The following is a 24,958-nucleotide window of genomic DNA, read 5'->3' as shown; positions in this document are numbered from 1 at the left end:
GTTAGTTTTGACAGACTGAAAACTTCACAGTTATGGATATGAGTTCACAGGTAGACAAACTAAAGGAATTTTCTTTTCTGAAACTCGTTAAGTCATAATTATTGTATTTACATATAAACGAATGGCAACAAGAAAGAATTGTCACATTAATCAATGCATGGGTGTGATACTTCATCAACTGTATTTATTTAAATGTTGATTAATATCGAATGTTTTTTTTCCTGTTATTTTTATGAAGTTCATGGTCGGTAATTTTTCTCTGGATCCGCCTCTGTGGTGTAATGGTTAGTGTGATTAGCTGCCACCCCGGAGGTCCGGGTTCGATTCCAGGCCCTGCCACGAAATTTGAAACGTGGTACGAGGGCTGGACCGGGGTACACTCAGCCTAGGGAGGTCAACTGAGTAGAAGTGGGTTCGATTCCCACCTCAGCCATCCTGGAAGACCAGGCGAGTTGACCGTGCGGTTAGGAGTGCGCAGCTGTGAGCTCGCATCCGGAAGATAGTGGGTTCGAAGCCTACTGTCGGCAGCCCTGAAGATGGTTTCTCGTGGTTTCTCATTTTCACACCAGGCAAATGCTGGGGCTGTACCTTAATTAAGGTCACGGCCGCTTCCTTCCCAGTCCTAGCCCTTTCCTGTCCCATCGTCGCCGGAACGACGTAAAGCAAATAGCAAAAAAAAAAAAGGATCCTAGAAGTGGTTTTTCGTGGTTTCCCACTTCTCCTCCAGGCAAATGCCGGGATGGTACCTGACTTAAGGCCACGGCTGCTTCCTTCCATCTTCCTTGTCTATCCCTTCCAATCTCTCCCCTCCCTCCCCCCCCACCGCAAGGCCCCTGTTCGGCATAGCAGGTGAGGCCTCCTGGGCGAGGTACGGGTCATCCTCCCCAGTTGTATCCCCCGATCCAATGTCTCACGCTCCAGGCCACTGCCCTCGCTGAGTCCGAGAGTAAAACCAAACCCGGAGGGTAAGCAGATTAAGAAAGAGAGAAAACTGTTTGTTCTCTGGGCGTGAACTGTAAGACTGAATGCGGGAGAAGGAACAGTGAAGAATAGAGTAGCACAGGTAATAATTGATATCAATTCACTTGGTACCGTAGCTTTGGTAGCTTGGTTCAGTAATAGCATTTCAGGCAGGCATGTGGAGAACTTTGGAGAGATTATTACCCTAATCCTTTCTTATCTAATAGCACGTGAGTTATAACGTTCCTCTACGGAGGTTTGTTAAACATGATACTCGTTCGTTAAGATAATAACAATGTTTTATCTCTTTTATGTTAGAGGAAAAAACCAAGAGAAGCCATTCAACAGGTTCCTGTTGGCGGTGTACAAGTGTGCTGCAAACTACAGGCTACAACATCCCCTGGAAGATCGTCTGTACTGTAGCCAGGAGCAGTGGGTCGGCGAGACACCGGTGTGCCTTCCAGCCACAGGTAGGAGAACTTCACCTCGTACTGCATGTCTGGTACTTTTTAAATTGAACACGATAGTTGAAACACTAGACTCCCATTATACGTGCCTCCTGATCAATACCACCTTTTTATACGATTCCGAGCATTACATGCTTTTCCACTTCTCCCCAATATAAGCGCGGCTTAAATAACACCCACAAAACGTGAGCATATCCCACGAATAACATGAATCACAATTTTTCCCGTTCTCTTGTTAGTTCATGTGCAAGTCCATTTTAACACAGCCCTGGACCGAGTTCAATATTACGTTCCCTCAGCCCTACCGTAAGCGGAATTTCCACCTTGCGCATTCTTGTGGTAAGTATGCGAATGTGGCTCCCTTTTAACAGCTTTAACAGTGTATTGTTTACTTCCATTGTGCCTACTTGTCGTGTATTGCCGGCAGAAGACGACGGCCCACAGGAAGGCCTGATATTTATCACCGTTGTCAAGACCGCATCTGGAAATGTTTAGCAGATTTGGTAAGACTCCACAGATTTGTACCCTAGTCAAATTTTCACGCCATTGCTGATGGTATCGAGAGTTATTTTTCGTCGTTGTACTTCGCATGTTACCGCCAAGTCCAACATATAGCAACACCATACACTGTTACTCCTGGAGGCATGACAAGAAATGAATTCCTCACTAAATCTGCGGAGGAGGCAGAGAGATACGAGTTAGTATAAAAGCGTCTACCACTGGTGACACAAAACGGCCGCTGAGAAGAACATATGGTACTATTATTCATATACAACGGTCTCTGTAAAAGGCATCTGTATACTACCATTGATGCATAACATTCTGACAAGAACGTGTGTGTACTACCGGTAATAACAACATTCTGACAAGAACGTGTGTGTACTACCGGTAATATATAATAGTCTGACAAGAACGTGTGTGTACTACCGGTAATATATAACATTCTGACAAGAACGTGTGTGTACTACCGGTAATATATAACAGTCTGACAAGAACGTGTGTATACTACCGGTAATATATAACAGTCTGACAAGAATGTGTGTGTACTACCGGTAATATATAACAGTCTGACAAGAATGTGTGTGTACTACCGGTAATATATAACAGTCTGACAAGAATGTGTGTGTACTACCGGTAATATATAACAGTCTGACAAGAATGTGTGTGTACTACCGGTAATATATAACAGTCTGACAAGAATGTGTGTGTACTACCGGTAATATATAACAGTCTGACAAGAACGTGTGTGTACTACCGGTAATATATAACAGTCTGACAAGAATGTGTGTGTACTACCGGTAATATATAACATTCTCTGAGAACGTCGTGTGTGTACAACCGGTGATACGTAACGGTCTCTTAAAAAGGCATGTATGTACTACCAGTGATACATAACAGTCTGACAAACGTGTGTGTACTACCGGTTATACACGCCGTCATGAACGTGTTAAATTACTCCTTTAACGCATGATCACATCCCGTCCTTTACGTGGCTCTCTTTCTCCTAATGTGAAAGGTCGTTAATGTGTTACTCGTGCAATGTTTGAAGTTTGCATTACGATGCTGATATTTCACTAGTTCAAAAGTGTGTGTTTAACTTGTGTCTGAGAATGAGATACAGGTCTAAGTTAGCAAATGCTTCTCTAACACTTAGTCCTGTTTCTTGTTACGGGGTCGGGGATGAGGTGAGGTGAATTTTAACGTATCCACAAAGACACACACGAAATGCCGTCAGTTGGTACAGTTATTTATTCACATCTATTTGCACATAATCTTAATCACAGTATCACAAACAAAACACTTCGGTCCGAGAACATCAACAAACACGAAATTCTAGACAACTGCCGATCACTTCAAAATGGAGACTACAACCACTGCATGTCAGCACGAGGTCAAAAGTATATTCTTGCTACACCATAACTCTACTAAACAATAACTCTTCGTTACCATCAAGACCACCTCCTTATATAGGCCTACGTGCCTGGCCAGGCTTCCAGAAAGGTACGTTACAAAAAAAATATTTTCTCGAAAATTCTAGAGCGCTTAACAACATTGTTAAAATGTACAGAATATTCCTCCATGATCTAGTGCCATTCTGGAAGTTACAGTGTGTTTCAAAATACCGTAGTGGATTACAAATTATATATAGGCCTACAGGTAAGAATAAATTATATAATATTAATTTACAGGTATTTACATTAACTGAGCTCATATAAATATGTATGTAAAGCACATGTTTCATGACATAACCTCACGAACAAGGCGATCGTATAATAATAATAATAATAATAATAATAATAATAATAATAATAATAATAATAACTGGATGTAACACTTCATAAATATACATTACAATTAATAATAATAAGAAGAAGAAGAAGACTAATAATAATAATAATAATAATAATAATAATAATAATAATAACAATAATTCGAGCTCGATACTTGCATTAATTTCGCATGGGTGAGAGAATATTGTTTTCAAGTTATATCAGTTTATCACACATGTGTCAATTTCAATGACATATTGTATGGCCGTATGCCCTTCCTGACGACAACTTTATTTGGTGACCTATTGAAGATGAAATGAATAATGGGCGAGGAGATGACCTGTGAAGTGGAAATGTCCCAGAATTTGCCTCTAAGTGAAAATGGGAAACCACAGGAAAGCATTTTCAGGAAATCCCACTCTGGGTTTCGAACCCACGCGCCTCGCGAATGCAGAGATTTGCTTCATACCTGTAGCGCGTTAACACGCGTGGCCACTCCGTTCGGGTTCCAAGTTAGTGAATACCTGCAAATATTCCTGTTATCTGGTCAGTATAAATCAGTGAATAGCATTCTCCTTCAAATTCCATCTGCGAAGAACGACCTAATCGCAAAAATACCCATTAGTTACTAACAATATGTTTGAAATTCACTCACAACCGCGTTGATAACACCCAAAGAACATTATTGAACAAAATTTTCCCAACATTAAGATACCAGTTCACGAATTGGAGAAATTCAAGATCCGGCACCCACAAAGCAGTTATGCAATCAGAGCTTCCTGCGATTCACAAGTTATTATTTGAACTCTAACATTAGTTGCACACACGATGCGTTTAAGTAGAAGTTATGATGAAATGTCCTGGGAAGATACCTTGAGGAGAAATGGTGGGGAGTTACTGTGACTCCCTCCTAACGACGCGTGAATTGTGTTTAAAAAAGGTAAAACATTTTTGCGGAGTATATTTTGTACTTATAAAAGAGTTCTATAGAATGCACCAGGCATTCTGCCACCCACAAACTTAAGATTAATATAAACGTATCAAAAAGACCAGCGCACATTTGAATGGTCTCTCATGTCTATGAAGTATTTACTGCTTTGAGACAGGCTGCTCATCAACAGGAGAGAACGCTCTATCGTCATAAAAAGACACTCTTAAGTGAAAAGGCTCAGAAGTTTCCCGCTGATAAATATCAAAGGATGCAGTATTTTGAAATGGTTGCTACGGTAACTTGATTGTGTGGAAGTGAATCAGGTAGAAAGGAGAACGCAGTAGGGGGAGCTGTTAGCAATAATGAAATGAAATGGCGTATGGCTTTTAGTGCCGGGAGGTGTCCGAGGACTTCGGCTCGCCAGGTGCAGGCCTTTTGATTTGACGTCCGTAGGCGACTTACGCGTCGTGATGAGGATGAAATGGTGATGAAGACGACACATACACCCAGTCCCTGTGTCAGGGGAATTAAACAATTATGGTTAAATTTCCCGACCCTGTGGGCAATCGACCCCGGGACCCCTGTGACCTAAGGTCAGCACGCTAACCATTTAGCCATGGAGCGGGACGCTGCTAGGAATGAAAACCTAGACAGGAAATAATATTATAAAACATATCTCGTGCAGAAGGTGTACTACGGAATGTAGCGTATATTTCCTGTATATTGTAATTAGATAAATAATGGTGGTGTGCTATCGGTCTGTTCCGTAGAGTGCAGCTTTCCACGCCACGCTCACCTGTGCTAATATCTTAATTTCTGTTACAACCACAGCATCCAGCATATACTCAAATCTGTTTGTCATATTTGTATTTCTGTTCTCTTGCTACATCACTAGAAGATCAACTCTTTGTGTCCTGGATGTCTCAAAGTGTGTGTGCCAAGTGTCCGCACGAACATTAAACATTCGATTCTCGGAGGCAGGTCTACGTTTCCGCGTTCCACTTTCACTTTTACCCCTGCACCAACTCACCGCAAAGAATGTCTCCGCTGGTATAAGAGAAGATGAGATTGGAGAGGCGAATGGGGAGCTTTGATATTCAGCGACGACAATCGTTTCTGTACCGGACAAAGTGACGGATCTTGTTCTCACTGAACATCTTATTATACTCTCTGTTAGAACACAGTATGCCTTTGCTGGCGGGACCTAGTGTTTACAGTGCACTATGTCTTCTGGTATGGGCTAGAGCAATTTTGTTACTTTCATTGATCTGTCTCAGCTTTATCCTTGGCTTTGACAAAATGAAAGTGACTGAGGTATGAGTGATGCTAGTAATGCCATTCCTTCTGCAGCCAGTCCCTGCTATGAATGGTGTGAAAATATTGCTCATAGGGTCAGTTGGTGCATGCATTTCAGTGGGCTTGGCAGACTGATATGTAATAGCAACTTCTGGCTCGGCGAGGAAAGCAACGGGAAACTACCTCACTCCTCATTTCCCTAGTACACCTCTTCAGTGATGCCTAGGCCATCTATGACAACTGATGGTGGAACTGTTGAGGATCCAACCAGCCTTCGCGCGTTCCTGAACCTAGCTTCGATCCTCTGAGAGAACGATTGTTATGTTTTCTACTCTGAGGACGGACACGACAGGAGCATAAAACATCCAATATTATATTGCTATAAGACCTAGATGTCAGGACCGTTTAAACAACAGGCATCATCATCATCATCATCATCATCATCATCATCATCATCATCATCATCATCATCATCATCATCAGTACCTCGAAATGATTATATTAACTTTTTTGGTTTCCAATTTTCTCTAAGTTGGCCAAGTTTTACGGTCGGATCCCCTTCCCGTTTCCAACCTTATATGGAGGAATGTAATTCACTGTTACATGTATGAGGGTGGTTTGTATGGATTGTTGAGCTTAGATAAAGAGATAAGTAAAAAGACGAACAAAACATTTAGTCTCGAGGCACAGGAATTAAACATGAGCAGTTAAAATCCTAGGCCCGGCTGAAAATTGAACTCGCGGCCATATGAACTGAAGGCGGCAACAATGACCATTCAGGAGTAGGACGTGTATTCATGGACAATCTTCTTCTTCTACTACTACCGCTTCTGCCACATCTGTGTAGTCGCGGGTGCGCGCTGTGTCGCACATGTGGATTTGGCCCTGTTATACGGCCGGATGCCCTTCCTGACGCCAACCCTGTATGGGGGGGATATAAGTACTATTGGATATTTCTGCGGTGTTTGGTAGCGTGGTGTGTTGTCTGAATATGAAGTGGAAAGTTTTGCGACAAACACAAACACTCAAACCCCGGCCAGAAGAATTAACAACGCGATTAAAATCCCCGACCTGGCAGGGAATCGATCCCGGGACCCACGGAGGTGATCAGTCAACCAATGAGTTGGACTCATGGAGAATATTTATAATAATTTTCTATGTACCCCTTTAGAGAGTAAAGGCCGAAAGTGACTTTTAAAGCAAGTTTCTTCTTCTTATTATTTGGTTCTACAGCCGGGTTCCAGCCTTGACCGCCTCAACAACATGCCTCCTGGTGTCCCGATCCTCTGCTTTCGTCCTCCATCCTCTGACTCCAGCTCCCCTTAGATCCTTCTTCACTTCATCCAGCCATCTCAGTGGGGGTCGTCCCACTCTTCTGGTGCCATAAGGTTCTGTAAATGTCACTTTCCTACAAGGATCATTTTCGTCCTTTCTATGCACATGCCCAAGCCATCTCAATCTTCTTGCTTTGATTTCGCTTACATTATCACGTTCCTTGAACAGTAGGTATAGTTCATGATTGTACCTTGCGCGCCAGCATCCGTGATCATTGACTGCTCCGTAAATCTTCCGTAAGATCTTCCTCTCAAATATGGTCAATCTGCTCATGACAGTTGTCCCAAAAGCCCAAGTTTCAGAGCCATATAATAGAACTGGTCTTATTAGGGTTTTATACATTTTAACCTTAGAGCTATGGCTTGTGTAGCGTGACGTTAGGTTTCTTTTTAGTCCGTGGTAACATCCATTTCCTATTAGACTAGTATTCTATGGTAACTTTGTTGTCTGATGTCATCAGTGACCCTAAGTACTCAAGTTCAATCACCTTTTCAAATTTATAGCCATCGATCTCAAGGCATTTCAGACTTGACGGATTTTCTGACACCATCACATATTTTGTCTTTTTCTTATTTACTGTGAGTCCCATCTGTTAGGATTCAGCACTTAACCTAGTAAATGCTTCTTTGACATCTCTTCTTGTTCTTCCAATAATGTCAATATCGTCAGCATATGCTAATACTTGTACTGATTTATGAAATATTGTACCCCTCCTTTCAATTCCAGAGTCTCGCATGACCTTTTCCAGCGCAATATTAATCAGCAAACATGCCAATGCATCTCCCTGTCTGAGGCCCTTTTGTGTGCAGAATGGTTCTGAGAGGTTTCCTTGTAGCTTAACTCTACATCGGACTGTACTGAGAAATGCTCTTTTTAAGGCTACAAGCTTTTCTGGGATACCAAGTTCTTGCATTGCACTAAGTAGTTTATCCCATTTTATACTATCATATGCTAATTTGAAATCAATAAACAGGTGGTGTATGGTGATCTTGTACTCTCGGGTCTTCTGTAGGATATGTCTTAATGCATGTATCTGATCGGTGGTCGACTTCCCTTTTCTGAAACCACATTGATAGTTTCCTACTGTCTCTTCTACACGCTGCAGTAGTCTCGTATACAATATAATGGAGAATATCTTATATCCTATGTTCAGCAATATGATGCCCTTGTAATCTGAGCAGTCCAATGGATATCCTTTCTTTTATATTGGGAAGATCAACCCTTCTTCCCATTCTCTAGGTAAGCGTTCATTTTTCCATATTTCACAGATGACCCTGTGAAGCCTTTGCAAGAGAGTTAGTTTTGCTCATTTTAATGAGCTCTGCATTTATATCATCAGGCCCACGTGCCTTGTTGTTCTCCAGTCTGTCGATGGCAAGTTCTACCTCTTCTATAGTAGGCAGATTCATTTCTCCATTGTCTATTTGTGGGGATCTGATTTTCAGCATTACTTCTTTATTACAGTGAGCATCATCCTCTACTCCCTTAAGCTGTTCCTGGAAATGTTGATTCCATCTCTCTAAGGTGTCCTCTATGTTGCCCGTCAGTTCTCCATGAGTTTTTCTGCAGTTTAATGTTCTTGGTGTAAACCCTGTCCTCATATTGTTAATCAAGCGATAGTACTTTCTCGAATCATTTTGGGTATACATCTCTTCTATTTCCTTGAGCCTTGCTTCATGATACTCCCTTTTCTTCTTTTTGTGTACCTGCTTTTCACTTTTTCTTAGCCCTCTGTATGTTTCAACAGTATTTCTGGTACGTTTATTGATCATTACTTTGTAGGCTATATTCTTAATTTCAGTTATTTCCGCACACTATTTATGAAACCATGTGCTCCTTTTATTTCTGCTTACTTCACCAATTATTTCTTTTGCAGTATCTTTTATCACTCGCTTACAATCCATCCAACTTACTTCATTGGCTTTTGCAGCAGTTTCAACCATTGCAAAATGTTCCTTTATCCGCTCCTGATAGAGGGTTTCAGTTTCTTGGTCTTTTAGCTTTTCCACATTATATTTCTTTAATTTGTTTTGTTTCTGATGTCTATAGCTGCTATTAATTTTACTTCTCAATTTGACAATAAGTAAGAAATGATCCGAGTCCACATTAGCTGCTCTAAAGGTTCGTACATCTTCCAGGTCAGTCATGAGGTGTCTATCAACAAGAATGTGGTCAATCTTATTAACTGTGTTTCCATCAGGGAAAGTCCACGTTCCTTTATGAATGTTTTTGTGCGGGAACATTGTACTTCTTATTACCATGTCAGTTGAGGCTGCAAAATCAACTAGTCTCATGCTATTTTCATTACTATCTCTATGAAGACTATACTTGCCAATTATAGTGCTAGATGTTCCTCTTGACCTACTTGGGCGTTAAAATCCACCAGCATCAGCACAATATCATGTCTGGGGCACTTTCCATATTCTCTTTCTAGGAGTTCATAGAAGGAATCCTTTTCTTCCTCATTCTTTTCTTCTGCTGGTGCATGAGCACTGAATAAAGTATAGTTTCTAAACCTTCCTCTGATACGCAGTTTGCATAGTCTTGGTGTGACAGGTTGAAAATCGATGACTAGGTGCTTCATACTTTTGTTTACAATGAATCCGGTACCAAACTGGTGTGTTTTATCATGACAGCTATAATACATGTTGTATTCCTTCTTTTCCATAATGCCATTCCCAAGCCATCGTAGCTTATCTCTTGTAGGGCTAGTATATCTATATTGTATTCTTGTATATTACTCACAAGAGTTTGGAGGGCGCCAGTTCTGTACAATGATCGTTCATTCCATGTTCCAAATCGTAGCCATTTATCCTTGCAGGGTCGTATATATTCAATCCGTCCGGCTTCTGTTTGTTGAGGATTCGTAACAATTCCTTTTTTCCGGGGTTGGGCTGTTAACCCCACGCCCAACCCCCAACCTGGAGGACCAGGGAACCTTCAGTTAGGGTTACCATACCTTAGCCAAGAAGGCTCCGTTTTAAGGCACCGGGCATTCGCCTTCACCCATCCCCATACGGGGTAGGATTTGCTGGTTGCGTAGGTAAGTAAACATGCCAACTAGAGCATTCCCCAGTATTTTCCAGAGATACCTGCTTGGCACAGGCACCTCCACTGGGACTCAATAAGCAGCCATTCACCCTCACCATTTTTCCGGGCTTGGGACCAGTACAGATTTGAGCTGGATTGCTCCCCCGGTGGCTGGATTTAAAGCAAGTTTACAGAGGAAATTATGCTCACACCGCTCTGTTATATGGTAAACAACGATGTGCGGGAGCGAAAGCTGGTAGATTATGCTTGTTAGGACAGAAAAAATAGACATGAAATGATATGCTCGGACCAACAAGGGAGAGAAGCAATATGCCATTTGCAATGAAGAGATGGGATGTAAGTTAGAAATGGAGACATTGAATGCAATTGTTCCCATAAAGCCATGTGAGGTGAATAGGACATAATGGGTTGTCTTTTATATTCCTTTGTTCCAATCCGAATTCTCCTACTGTATTACCTTCTCTTCCTTGGCCTACCACTGCTCTCCAGTCTCCCATCACAGGTAAATTCTCCTTACCTTTCTCATATTGCATTAAATCGTCTATCCCTTCGTACATTATTTCGATTCCCTCATCTACTGCTGAACTAGTAGGCGTAGATACCTACACTATTGAGGTGGGCATTGGTTTGGTGTCTATCTTGACAACAGTAATCCTTTCACTATGCTGGTCGTACTAGCTTATCCGCAGCCCTATTTTCTTATTCATTATTAAACCATCTCCTGCATTTTCCCTGCTTGATATTGTGCTGATAAAACTGTCGTCGCCTGACCAAGAATCCTGTACTTCCTGCCAACGTACTTCACTTACACCAACAACATCTAACGTTAGTCTATCCATCTCCCTTTTCAGATTCTCTAACCTACCACAATGATTCAAACTTCTAACATTCCACACTCCGACTCGCAGAATGTCAGTCCCGACCCGGAGATCCGAATGGCGGACTATTTTACCTCCGGAATATTTTACCCGCGAGGAAGCCATCATCAGTACATCATTCATACAGACAGGACTGCATGTCCCTGGGAGTTAGTTATGGCTGTAGTTTCCCCTTGCTTTTTGCCGTGTGCCAGTATCAACACAACTACGCCATATTGAGTATTATTATAAGGCCATATCAGTAAATCATCTAGACTGCCACCCTTGCAACTTCCGAAAGGCTGCTACCCCACCTTTAGGTTGAAGAAGTTGTTAGTCTGGTCTCTCAACAGATACCCATCCGATATGGTTGCACCTGCGTCTCGGCTATCTGCTTCATTGGGTCACGCAAACGACCAACCGCGGCAAGGTCACATTATTTTATTATTATTATTATTATTATTATTATTATTATTATTATTATTATTATTATTATTATTATTTCTTAATCCATTTACCATCCATGTTTGGTTTTTCCCTCGGACTCAGCGAGGTATCCCACATCTACCGTCTCAAGGGCAGTGTCCTGAAGCGTGGGACTTTGGGTCGAGCGGATACAACAGGGAAGGAGGACAAATATCTCGCCCAGGTGGCTTCACCTGCTATGCTGAACAAGGGCCTTGTTGGAGGATTAGAAGATCGGAAGGGATATATAAGGAAGAGGGAAGGAAGCGGCCGTGGACTTAAGTTAGGTACCATCCCGCATTTGAGTGGAGGAGAATGGAAATCAACGGAAAACCACTTCAAAGATGGCTGAAGAGGGAATCGAACCCCCTCTACTCAGTTGAGCTGACCTCCCAAAACTGAGGGGAACCCATTCCAGCCCTCGTACCACTTTTCAAATTTCGTAGGAGAGCCGGGAATCGAACCTGGGCCTCTGGGAGTGGCAGGTAATCACGCTATCCACTACACCAGATAGGCGGAGTATTATTATTGTTATTATTATTATTATTATTGTTGTTGTTGTTGAGCTTGAAAAGAGGTGCACTGAGTATGATACGAAAATTATTCTTTACAAGTCTAAGGTGATACTAAACGTGAATAAACGTAAGAGAATTCAATATTAGGCAGATATTCTGACCCCAACTTGGCAGGTTCAATCCTGGCTCAGTCCGATGGTATTTGAAGGTGCTCAAATACGTTAGCCTCGTGTCGGTAGATTCACTGGCACGTAAAAGAACTCCCGCGAACACAATTGTGGCACCTCGGCGTCTCCGCAAACCGTCAATAAAGTAGTTAGTGCAACGTAAAAACAATAACATAATTATGATTGGGCAGAGAATACAAGACCGAAACACATGGATCATTTCAAGTATTTAGGAGGTATATTCTCCTAGGATGGTAATATACTGACTGAAATCGAAACAAGGTGTAGAAAATCTGATGCAGTGAGCTCGCAGTTGCGGTGAACGATATTTTGTAAGAATGAAGTGAGCTACCGGACGAAAATATCTTGACATCGGTCTGTTAGATTGCCGGTACGAAGAGGCGTGAAATTTGCAAGAGGGTACTCCGAATGAGGAGATAAAGACAAAGTTAGGAATGGATTCGATGGATGACATTGTGCGTGTAAATCAGCTTCTTAATATGAATATAAAATATGCCTACTGTTTGGCGACAATTGTAATATACTCTACCTTCCTCTGTCCCTGGTTGGCCTAGCTAAGTGGAGACGCTGCGTGGTGCGTCCAAAAGGAAAAATGTATGGTTTAAATGATCTAGCTAAAATTAACTCAATATCATAGGACAGGTTCTAGAGTACATATTCGTAAATGAGAACTCGAAGGAAATAAATGGGTGGAAAAGTTTATTAACCAATAAAACGTGAGGTTAGAGTATTAATCTTCCGAAAATAAATCGACAGAATTACATTATAAATTGTCGTCTTTGGTTCAAATATATGCAGCGGTGTCGAACCGAATTACAAAGTCATTGTGTGGAATACGCTGGGGTTAATGAGTTTCGACGGAGGTTCAAATAAGTGGCACGTAGCCTCCAACTAAATCGTCTCTTAACATGAAATTATATAGATGTGCACATCACGGCCTGATTAAACAAATCCGAACGAGTCGGTAAACAAATACAAAAAACACTTGTTTGGGACTGGTATTTACCCTCCAAAAAGACACTGAGCTTAAAACACGGGTCCGCACGCGGAACAAATTCAAGAGGAACAGAACCTCACAAACCAAAATCAGGACGTGCTGTGATCTCCTTAATCAATCGACACAAATAACAACAGACAATAACACACATAGGACAAAACACGCACAAGTAAATAAACACAGTCTGAAAGTGAAAACAAATATATACACTTGATGTCATCGTCCGGGTCTGGTCTCAACCCCATGACCTCTAAAGCTCTGAACGTCAATTGCCGTGTATACGCACAGCGGAATGTCGCCAGTTAAAATTAGGAACTCCTGGTAAGCTGCAGAGAGGAAGTCAAAAACAATTTCACACGCGAACAGACCAACATTCCATAGCCGGGATAACAGCTCTCGTGTGTACAGCAATTCATTCATTTGAGACTCTGCCACCCCTCGCAAAGAGTCTTTACCTGCGTAAATACGTCAGTGGGTCAACATCCTATTAATTTTGGGGGATTTCAGGAACAAGTCTCGCCTTTCAAACACATGATCAGGCAGAAAGCTCACTGACACACTCTCATGAGTCTTTTCACAGTGCACAAAATTGTGCTCCACATAATTCCGAATCTAGGCTACTCATCAGCCTGTTCTGAAAGATATATCTCATAACTTATGAGGATAGCACACCCTCTATAAGGTTCTTCACGGCCTCGCATCTAAAATATTCAGGTTCGTATCCGGGCTCTTACTCAGCCTATTCTCACATCTAAGCCTATTCGGCCGATTTTCACAAATATCTCACTGCGATAATACACGCTCATTATGGCGCTTCACGGTCTTGCATCTAACCTATGCAGGTTCGCAACTCACATACGGCTATGGCTTTTTCTATCGCGATAAATGGCCTTCTCTGAGTTACAACGGTGTAAATGCCCCTCTGCCCTCGCTGCAAACTCAAATACATTCCCCATGCGTAATCATGCACATCCTAACATTTTTATCTAAGTTGTCTTCGATACGGGGTTCCCCGTTCGAACTTCTAGAGGTAAGTTGATCTCCAACTTATTCTGAAGATGTTACCATCAATAAAAAAACTTGCATCTCCACATGGCGCTGAAGAAATCTACACTCATAAAACACTAAATACCACTTGAACTATTACATTACCCTCATACCACCTAAAGCAAAGCTAATAAACACATGGATGGCGCAGGCGATCATCCCCAAGCTAAATTACGTGCCAATAATTGAATATGCATGCCTATGGCATTTAATTACATGTTATAAACCACATTATTGGTCCGTATTGAAAATTTACAGTTCAAAAATAATAAAGGTGTTCATTAATCCACCTATTCAATTCTTTATTTCCACTTAAAGTGGTTACATAAACACAATTACACTTATTTTGGACATGTTTCGCCCTTAATTCAGGGCATCTGACAAGATAGTTTTAGTATGATCATTGAGAGTGTATGATCATTAGTATGATCATTGACGGTGTTCCATTAACATGTTTCTATTAATGTATCAATATTCACATTATATTTTAGTAACTAGCTAATCTTTTAGCTTCTATTTGTAAGAAAAAAGATGCCCTAAATTAAGAGCGAAACATGTCCCAAATAAGTGTGATTGTGTTTATGTAACCACTATGAGTGGAAATAAAGTATTGAATAGGTGGATTAATGAACACCTTTATTATTTTTGAACTATGGCATTTAATGTTACGTATTTAATATTTACTTTACCGAAAAGGCCCTGAATCTAATCTATAGCTACAAACCATGCTTATATGCAGTCCAACTTATCTGAAACCTTCCATCTTTGTCTCAGGGAGCCCATCCAGAGTGGTGTGTAGTGGAATTGACCCATATTAGCGCTGTGTACTCTGTATCCTGAAGTCAGGTACTGTACTCCTGGGAACGCCATTAGAGGTGCCGACTTCTTCCTTGGTCCTCGGCAACTCCTGAAAACTGGATGATGAAGTATGACACTCCTCTTCACTGCCTAGTTTGTATTAGTATACAATGCCGCGACCTAGGCAAGATGCAATTTGCTACCGGTATATCTGCTCTTTACGGTATCAGTCCGACCATGGGTAGCTCCTATTATGGGCATGATACCCGGTCACAATATGTCCTTCTGGCAGTTAACCGACACGTACCGTACTAAATTTAAGAATTGGTACTATTTACTTTATTACTCACTCACAATAATTGCTCAGGCGATCTAGTCTAAACCCTAAATAAGACTTTATAATTACCTTTTTAATTCACTTTGTCTAAAGGTTTGATACGAGTGACACGCACTTAGCATTGGTGTGTCAGCAATAGCTCCCAGGCGCTTGGGAGAATATGCCTTTATAGCCCTGGTAGATTCCGTTGGGCTCCGATATATCCCCGCGCTCAAAATAGATCGCCGATCCAACGGCTATTTAATTACCAAAGAAAACATTTAACATGCCTATTTGTCACCGCAATGGCGTAAATAGTGCGTCATGATTATAACCGACATATTTCAGTGTTTGACATTTGCAGAAACTTGCACTCGTGTGGAAATAACGTCTCGAATTTGCATGCTACCAGACTTGAATTGCTCGGATTTGGCTACGTGCTGTTGGCACCACTGGCTTTACGTGAAAAATTCAATCACCTTTGTCTCTTTCTTGCAATCTCCCTTCGTTGTCCCTGTCTAGTTTGGGAAAATGATATCCGAGGTCTCGACGAGTAGGTTCAAAATAAAGCTTCCTTCTCGTTGGGGCTTGCATGAGTATCCGCAGGTACTACAGCTTAAGTACCGAGATTCACTTCCCCCTAAGACATGGAATTCTGGATCTGCTTGTTGCTATATTCAAATAATCCTGTAACGTACAATGATGATATTTGAGCCGTAATAGAGTGATACGGTTCAATACCAATAAAAATTAATAACCATTGCCCCACTTTTGGGTGCCATTTGTAATATTACATAAGTATAAATGAGTAAAATTAAAATGAATGAAATTATTAACCAAAATTCCCAGAATTTGTGTGCCAGAGTTCACTAAAAAGGATCCCTCGAATTTTGGTAGGGCATGATATGCTAATTCTATCTGTTTCGGGCCTTACCTAACACACTGAAAACCATCAAACAGGTATAAACTACACCTAAATTCTCCAATAACGTCTCCAATAATTTAAAAAACTATTTACGTTCTACCCTAACAACAATCTGTACATTAGCACTACATTAACACGCAGTAAATAGAAAATAGCAGCACACTCAATAAATATGTACAACTGCTGGAAGTCTCCCTATATACTTTCAATAATCTTAGAACAAAAAGCAGTGAGAAATGACAGCGAGGACTGCACTACCACTTGTAGTGAGCCCGATGACCAATACTTATAATGCATATATAAGTTATACTGCCCTTTGCTGTTTTTGTGTATCAACACAAATTGCCGACCCTCACCATCAACGCATGCTATACAACTTTGATACTGTACCTCTTTAAGCACTGACACTAACACTTGGTTTTAGAGATACTTTCGCTTGCACAAACACAGGCTGTTTCTCTGTGCCTTAAAATCGGGCTATAGATTACCGAAAGAAGCCATGAGATACTGAAGACTCAGTACAAGTACCAAGTACAAGGGTCATATAGGAATTAGCAAGTAAACTACATCACTGCTCCGTTCGTCAACAATCACTCATACACTCATTAATGTTCACAGTAATAGTAGATCATGTTCGCTGGACCGCGTCCTTCCGAATTATATGTAGACTTCTTCATTCCCATCCGTCTCGATATGTCGAAGCTCGTTCTGGCATGACTTTCCAATCATGAGCAAGAGAGTTCCCGTGGTATGGTAACACGCGGCTAAATCCCGAACACGCCCAAATTTATGGCTTCAGGATATCTATGTCTCAGACTTGGACTCTCCGTATGCCTCACCAAACTTCCCTTGGATGTTTTTTCAAACCTGGAAATAGCTGTGTATTTCCCAACTGCCTGTACAAAAGAAATGACTATTATTATCTGACATACGGACCTTCCAGCTTCCAATATTCTTATATTAATACACGAGTAAAATAATAATAATACTTTTCAATAAGTCCAGGGTGGGGGCTTCGGTGGTAGGGTGATGCGAGGCGAATGGAGAGGATATGATACTAATGGACTCGGTCATGGAGTGTAAGAGCAGCAGAGGGAGACCAAGGCAATGATGGTTAAACGAAACTTTTAATGATTAAATGATAGAATAGAGAAACTAAATGAGATCTCACTGCTAGTTGCAAACGCAAGATCTTGGAGGGGCCGAGTTAATTCAAAGAGGACTGAAGACTGAACGCTAAAGAGCGCAACTGTCTTTTATGAAGGTATCTGTATTACTATAGACAAATATTTTAGAGACAGACGTATATCGTCCGAGCTGTCGTAACACTATTCACAGCTAGTTTGCATAATATCAATCGAAACAAACGCTTAAATCTTTAACAGAGTTTACCTTACTACAAATTGCGCAAAATCTTGTTTCAGAACTTAACATGCGTCTGGTCTTCATACCGGTCTCATAAATTGCAGATGCTTTGAAACTATGATGAAACCCCCGTACAATATCACTCTATACAGTACATTTCTGGCGAGAGCCTCCGTGGCTCAGGCGGTGAATTCATGTAAGATTTGTGCTGGGGAAAGCGGAGGTGGGACAGGTTTTTCTCCGGGTACTCCGGTTTTCCCTGCCATTTATAATTCCATCAACGCTCTCCAATTTCATTTCATCTGTCAGTCATTAATTATTGACCGAGAGGAAGGCGACAGGCTTCGGCAGCCAGCACAATTCCTGCCCTCGCCGCTAGACGGGGTGATTTATTCATTCCATCCCTGACCCGGTCAATGACTGGAAACAGGTTGTGGATTTTCATTTATTTCTTTCACATTTCTGGCGTAGAATATTCGCCTGTAAAGGTCCTATTCTTCTAAGACGAAACTCAAGGTGCTCTACCGTTTTAGTGAGTGTTTTTTGAACTCAGGTGTTAGTAATTTAGCTGAATACCTGCCGTTCATCACAGCTTTTCATACATTTGACCCTGTCAAAAGCCGTCCCTGTAAACCTTGAATTACTGATCGTAACAAAGGTAAATCTCTCATTCACTGGTCCCTTCGTAATTCGTTGACACTTGCATGACCACATATTATCACGTTCATCATTACCGCCTTCAGATGATTAGTGTTGCTTTAAGAATGTCTACCAACAGGTCTCTAGAATGTGGAATTCGTTTGGCGATCACGATTTCGTTAATAGATTTGTATAAATCACTCGCCTGAACAGCCTGCCAAGTTAATGATGTCTATCGCAGGAATTTCATCCACTTCATAATTAACCAAACAATATTAGCTGGAATCTTAATGAAATCCGTAGGTTTTGGTGGTGGATACTGAAGTAATCCTCATGAAGAAATAATAATAATAATAATAATAATAATAATAATAATAATAATAATAATAATAATAATAATAATAATAATAATAATAATAATAATAATTCCCTGATGGGCCTTGACCTCCCAAGCGGCTATTGCTCAGCCCGGAGGTCTGCAGATTATGAAGCGACACGTGGTCAGCTCGACGAATCTTCTCGGCCGCTATTATTGGCGTTATAGGCCGAGGTCGCTACCTCACGGTCAATAGTCCCTCAATTGTTTCCACGCAAGCTAAATGAATCACGAACCAGCCCTCAGATCCAGGTGAAAATCGATGGCCTGGCCGGGAATCGATCCCCGGGCCTCCAGGTAAGAGGCAGGCTTGATACTCGTAAACCGCAGATTGGCATTAATAATAATAATAATAATAATAATAATAATAATAATAATAATAATAATACCGAGCTGAGTAGCACTGCTGGCTTTCTGAACCGAAGGTGGCGGGTTCGATCCTGGCTCAGCTCACTGATATTTGAAAGTGGTCAAATACATCATCGTCTTGTCAGTAAATTTACTGGCACGTAAGGGAACTCTGCGGAACAGAATTCTGACACCTAGATGTCTTTAAAATCGTAATAGTAGTTAGTGGGACGTAGAACCTATAACGTATTATTATTATGATTATTATTATTATTATTATTATTATTATTATTATTATTATTATTATGAAACCATCTTCAGGGCTGCCAACAGTGTGGTTGGATCCTACTATCTCCCGGATGAAAGCTCACAGCTGCGCCCCTAACCGCACGGCCAGCACGCCCGGTAGTTTATTATTTTAACGTACCCTCAGTTATTGTCAGTCTTCACGGACGCCAGAACCGGAATTTTGCCGTAATATCCTAGCAAATGTACCGACACGAATCCCTCACATTCAAAAATTCAAAAATTGTAACGACTACGCCAGGATTCATCGTCGCGACCTTCACCGAGCGCCTAACCATCCAAGCTGCCCAGCCAGGCAACAAAAAATGCTATTCCCGAACGCAAAATTATTTATTAAAGATTTCAGTTTACAAACGTAAATCCCTGCAATATTCATCCCATTAAAGGACCTTGGCTTTCCAAGACGATTAATGCCCAGCCAGATAGCCTAGATATACTGGTGTGCCCTTGATCAGTTTGGTGATATTGTCTGCTATATTGCACCCAAATTTGTCTCATTTCCAAGGGTACAATATTACTTATATTTCACCACCGAGGCCACTGTCTCTCACTTTGTCGCAGGAGGCTGGGTGATCTCCGTTTCAGCCCTTAGTACAGGATTTAAATCCTCGAACGAATGGAAATGTAACTTTGGACCTCAGAGGAAGTTGTAGGCTCGCTACCCCCGTACCATGTTGCTGGCTCACATATTTTAAAGATAAATTATTTCAGGACGCTCCTCCCCACTATGGCACTACAATCCTACACTACACGACCAATGGTTACGCCAAACAGCTGCTGGTTGCGAGGTGACGTTTGGTCCCTGCAACGTATTTCACCGTAAGATAGCCCATCAGCTAGTCTAATGTAGGCAATGTGGACCTCGAACCAGTCCTTAGATCCATGTAAAAATCCCTGACCCTGTGAGCTTGCATCCGGGAGATAGTAGGTTCGAATCCCACTATCGGCAGCCCTGAAAATGGTTTTCCGTGGTTTCCCATTTTCACACCAGGCAAATGCTGGGGCTGTACCTTAATTAAGGCCACGGCCGCTTCCTTCCAACTCCTAGGCCTTTCCTATCCCATCGTCGCCATAAGACCTATCTGTGTCGGTGCGACGTAAAGCCCATAGCAAAAAAAAAAAAAAAAATCCCTGACCTGGTCGGCAATAGAATCCGGGAATTCTGGGTAAGAGGCAATCTCTGTGCCTGCAGACCGGGCTGGCGTTTCAGGACGTACGTATGCCTTGGCCTATCTTATAATGCTATGAAGAGCACAGTAAACTTAAAACAAAGTCAAGTACTGCATGCAACTCATACTCTCATATGACTGTTCTTATCCACGATATTACTAGCTACAAGTAAGGCACGGGGTGGATTACAAGTGCGACTACTGTCCAGCCGATCATCATGCTACATCATCTGACAGCCGTCCGGCTCCATGGCTAAATGGTTAGCATGCTGGCCTTTGGTCATAGGGGTCCCGGGTTCGATTCCCGGCAGGGTCGGGAAATTTTAACCTTAATTGGTTAATTTCGCTGGCACGGGGGCTGGGTGTGTGTGTCGTCTTCATCATCATTTCATCCTCATCACGACGCGCAGGTCACCTACGGGTGTCAAGTCAAAAGTTCTGCATCTGGCGAGCCGAACATGTCCTCGGACACTCCCGGCACTAAAAGCCATACGCCATTTCATTTTATCTGACAGCCTATAGCAGTAGATGACAGTAAGCCTGGTTGCCTCCAGTAGAGCGACTCGCACTGAAGCGTTAAGCATGCAGATTGCCTAGGGCTATGAACGAACTCTGTTACCCCCTGTGGCTCGTAAGACGGCTCCTGTTACCGAATCGAACAATGAACCCGGTCCTCGAATCTGTTGTGGGTGGATCTGTTACGTCTGGAGCATGGAGGGTGTGTCAATCCCAAGCATGTCCGTACAAGTAAACTGAAATCTGGCCAGGAAGTGTGACGTATAAGTGGCGCTCCTTGTAACCACATGTGAGACTCCTACGTCCTCACACCATATCGTCTATTACACAGTGCGTAACGTGCGACGAAAAATGTGACCGTCGTGAGTGGCTCTACGGGATATGTTTCAGTGTCTGGCGGCTGGAACTGAAATATATTTCCGGGGATTTTTAAACCGATATTGACTTTTACCATAAAGAATCCTTCTTGAAATTATTATTATTATTATTATTATTATTATTATTATTATTATTATTATTATTATTATTATTATTTATTGCCGGCCCCGTGGTGTAGGAGTAGCGTGCCCGCCTCTCGCCCGGAGGACCCGGGTTCGATTCCCGGCCAGGTCAGGGATTTTTCTCTCGACCTGAGGACTGGTTCGAGATCCACTCTTTCTACGTGATTAGAGATTAGACTTGAGGAGCTATCTGACGGTGAGATGGCGGCCGCGGTCTCGAAAGCCCAGAATAATGGCCGGGAGGATGCGACGTGCTGCCCACACGGCCCCTCGTAATCTGCAGGCCTTCGGGCTGAAAAGCGGTCGCTGGGCAAGCCAAGCCCTTTCAAGGGCGTTAAGTGCCGTGGGGGTTATTACTATTATTATTATTATTATTATTATTATTATTATTATTATTATTATTATATGCCTTTGCTGGCAAGATCTGGTGTTTACAGTGTACTATGTCTTCAGGTGTGGACTAGAACAAATTTCTTACTTTAATTGTCCAATCTCAGTCTCATCCTTGGCTTTGACAAGATTAAAGTGACAGAGATATGAGTATTGCTAGTAATGTCATTCTTTATGCAACCAGTCCCTGTTATGAATGGTTTGAAAATGTCACTTATAGGGCCGGTTGATGCGGGTATTTCAGTGGGCTTTGCAGACTGAGATGTAATAGCAACTTCTGGCTCAGTGAGGAAAGCAACGGGAAACCACCTCACTCCTCATTTCAAAAGTATTACTCTTCAGTGACGCCTGGGCAGAATATGAAGGCTGATGACGGAGCAGTTGAGGTCCATACCATCCTCCGGCCTGAGCATTCAACATACATATAAGCTATACATTATTATTAGACTATTATTTCTTCGTTGTGCCCAGTTAAAGAGAGCTTTTGAACTTATTACCTTGGTCTGATTGCTGCCCCTTCTTCTTCTTCTTCTTCTTCTTCTTCTTCTTCTTCCCAAAATCTCTCCATTAATTCGCTCTGTTGCTTTTCGCGTTCTTCTCTCCAATGTTTCCCAGTGGTCGTTTCAGCCTTCTCACGAATGTGTGATTTGCAGCTAGAGTTCCAAAGGCTTTACGATTATTTCGTATCGTCTGTAGCGTTTATTTCTTGTAAATCCTGCCTAATTTCTTCCAACCTGTTGATCTTCCCTTCTTCGAATATTGATTATAGTAATTAGTTTTTAACAAACCTATTATTGTCCATTCTGGAGATGTGAGCATAGAATTTCAAGCGTACGGCATCAGTAAACTTATCTGTTGATGTGTACAGGTCTGAAGGTCTTATTTTAATCCATGTGTCATTTACATGAGTGGCGGTGGTGGTGATTATTGTTTTAAGAGGAAGTACAATTTGGCAACCATCCTCTCATCTACATGAGTGGGACCATATATTTTCCTAAGAAGTTATCCTTTTTGCTTTCCAGTGCCATCAATTATACAGTAGAGTGGCCTCTTCGAGATGTATTATATTACAGTGATTCCATGTCACTATGCACGCTTTGTGGAGTTGATGGCTCTTTCTAAATTCGTTTCACTGTCCTGTTCAGATAGTAGTATTATTTCTCCGGGATATTTGAAGGAAGACACGTATGAAACGGTCCTAGATTTCGTCTGTAATGAGGATCTCCTGATATTTTGAAGTACATTTTCCATAAAAAATGAATGTATTCATAGGATATGCGGAGGCCTGCCTTTGATTCTATCTCTTGTAACCGCTCACTGACATACCTGGTTTCTTCACTAGTCTTCGTAACGATCGCTATATCATCAGCAAAAGCCAGGCACTTCACCTTGATTCTCTGTCCCGAAGTCCCTACCCTTACAACTTCGATTATTTCTTCCCATTCTCCGGTGATTTTGTCTAACACTAAGTTGAACAGAATCGGAGAGAGGCCATGTCTTTGTCGAACTCTTGTATGTACTTCAAAAGTCTCAGATATTTCACCACGAAACTTCAATCAAAATGCTGTGTCTGTGAGAGTCTGCAGAGTTAGTGCTCTTGCTTTCATGTCCACTCCGACATCGTCTACGGTATCAAAATGGTTTCTCTGTCAATAAAGATGTACGCTTTCTTAAAGTCCACAAAGGTGACAAAGGTGCTGGTACTTCGGCGTATCCTTTTAATATCGTCTTCAGACTCCAGATCTGCTCGGCACACGATCTACCTTTTATGAAAAATGAAATGGCGTATGGCTTTCACTGCCGGGAGTGTCCGAGGACATGTTCGGCTCGCCAGGTGCAGGTCTTTCGATTTGACTCCCGTAGGCGACCTGCGCGTCGTGATGAGGATGAAATGATGATGGGGACGACACATACGCCCAGTCCCCATGCCAGCGAAATTAACCAATGATAGTTAAAATTCCAGACCCTGCTGGGAATCGAACCCGGGACTCCTGTGACCAAAGGCCAGCACGCTAACCATTTAGCCATGGTGCCGGACACCTTTTATGAAGACTGCTTGGTACTCACCAATCGAATGATCTCTTTGTTGTTCACCTCTGTTTAAGAGAGCTATTGATAGAATCTTGAAAATAACTGGTAAAAGAGATAGGCCTCTGCAGTTGAGGTCTTCTCTATCACCTATTTTATGCAACGGGTGGGAATTTGCACTCTTCCAATCCCTCGGAATCATTTCAGTTTGCCATATTTCTATTACGACTGCATGAATTCTTCTTATAGTGTCATCTCCTCCTATTTTTAACATCTCCGCTGTTATGCCATCCACTTCCAAGGCTCGCCTATCCCATCGTTGCCATAAGACATATCTGTGTCGGTGCGACTTAAAGCAAATAATAATAATAATAATAAAAGATCGTCGTAGGGGCAAACTTCTTACCATGCATAACCTCTTTCATTGCGCCGAATAGAGCGTAGGGACTAGGGACAAGATCCGACAGGTATGGCGGATGAGGCAGCAAAGTGTAACCTAAGCCACCCAGGGTGGCAATGGTCTGCGACCGCCATTGAGGCCTCGCATTGTCATGTAGGAGAACTCCGCGCCACCATTGAATTGTATTACCAATTACTGAACTCCCAATCTAACAGAAAGATCCCTCTTGATCCCAGGACACAGTAGCCATTTACTTCTGGACGAATAGTCGTCACCATGTTTTCTTGGGAAGAAGGCTCCCAGCGTCCTTCCACTGCATGGACTGCCCTTTATGTTCTGGAGTCCAATGCCAGAATCACGACTCTTCGACTGTAACCAGACGCTCGAATTACTCCGTTGGATCCCCACTGTACAGCTGCATTAAGTGTTGGCTTCGGAGAGGAGGGGCCGTCCATTAAGCGAGGACCATATTTACCATCAGGTCCTGATGGATGATGGTATGC

At 42.1% G+C, this 24,958-nt stretch overlaps 1 protein-coding gene across 1 annotated transcript in view; it reads left to right on the top strand.

Moving 5' to 3' along the window:
- The first annotated feature begins 1,255 nt into the window (after positions 1-1,255).
- The window catches only part of LOC136863557 (fibrillin-2), a 618,768-nt gene continuing 595,065 nt past the window's right edge, over positions 1,256-24,958 (top strand). Inside the window, exon 1 of the mRNA XM_067139937.2 lies at positions 1,256-1,430. Within this exon, the coding sequence (XP_066996038.2) occupies positions 1,256-1,430 (175 nt within the window). The remainder of the gene's footprint in view (positions 1,431-24,958) is intronic.

The sequence above is a fragment of the Anabrus simplex genome, chromosome 2 (genome assembly GCF_040414725.1).
Source record: "Anabrus simplex isolate iqAnaSimp1 chromosome 2, ASM4041472v1, whole genome shotgun sequence".
In the NCBI taxonomy this organism is placed as follows: Eukaryota; Metazoa; Arthropoda; class Insecta; order Orthoptera; family Tettigoniidae; genus Anabrus; species Anabrus simplex.
This window is presented reverse-complemented; position numbering and strand designations above follow the sequence as displayed.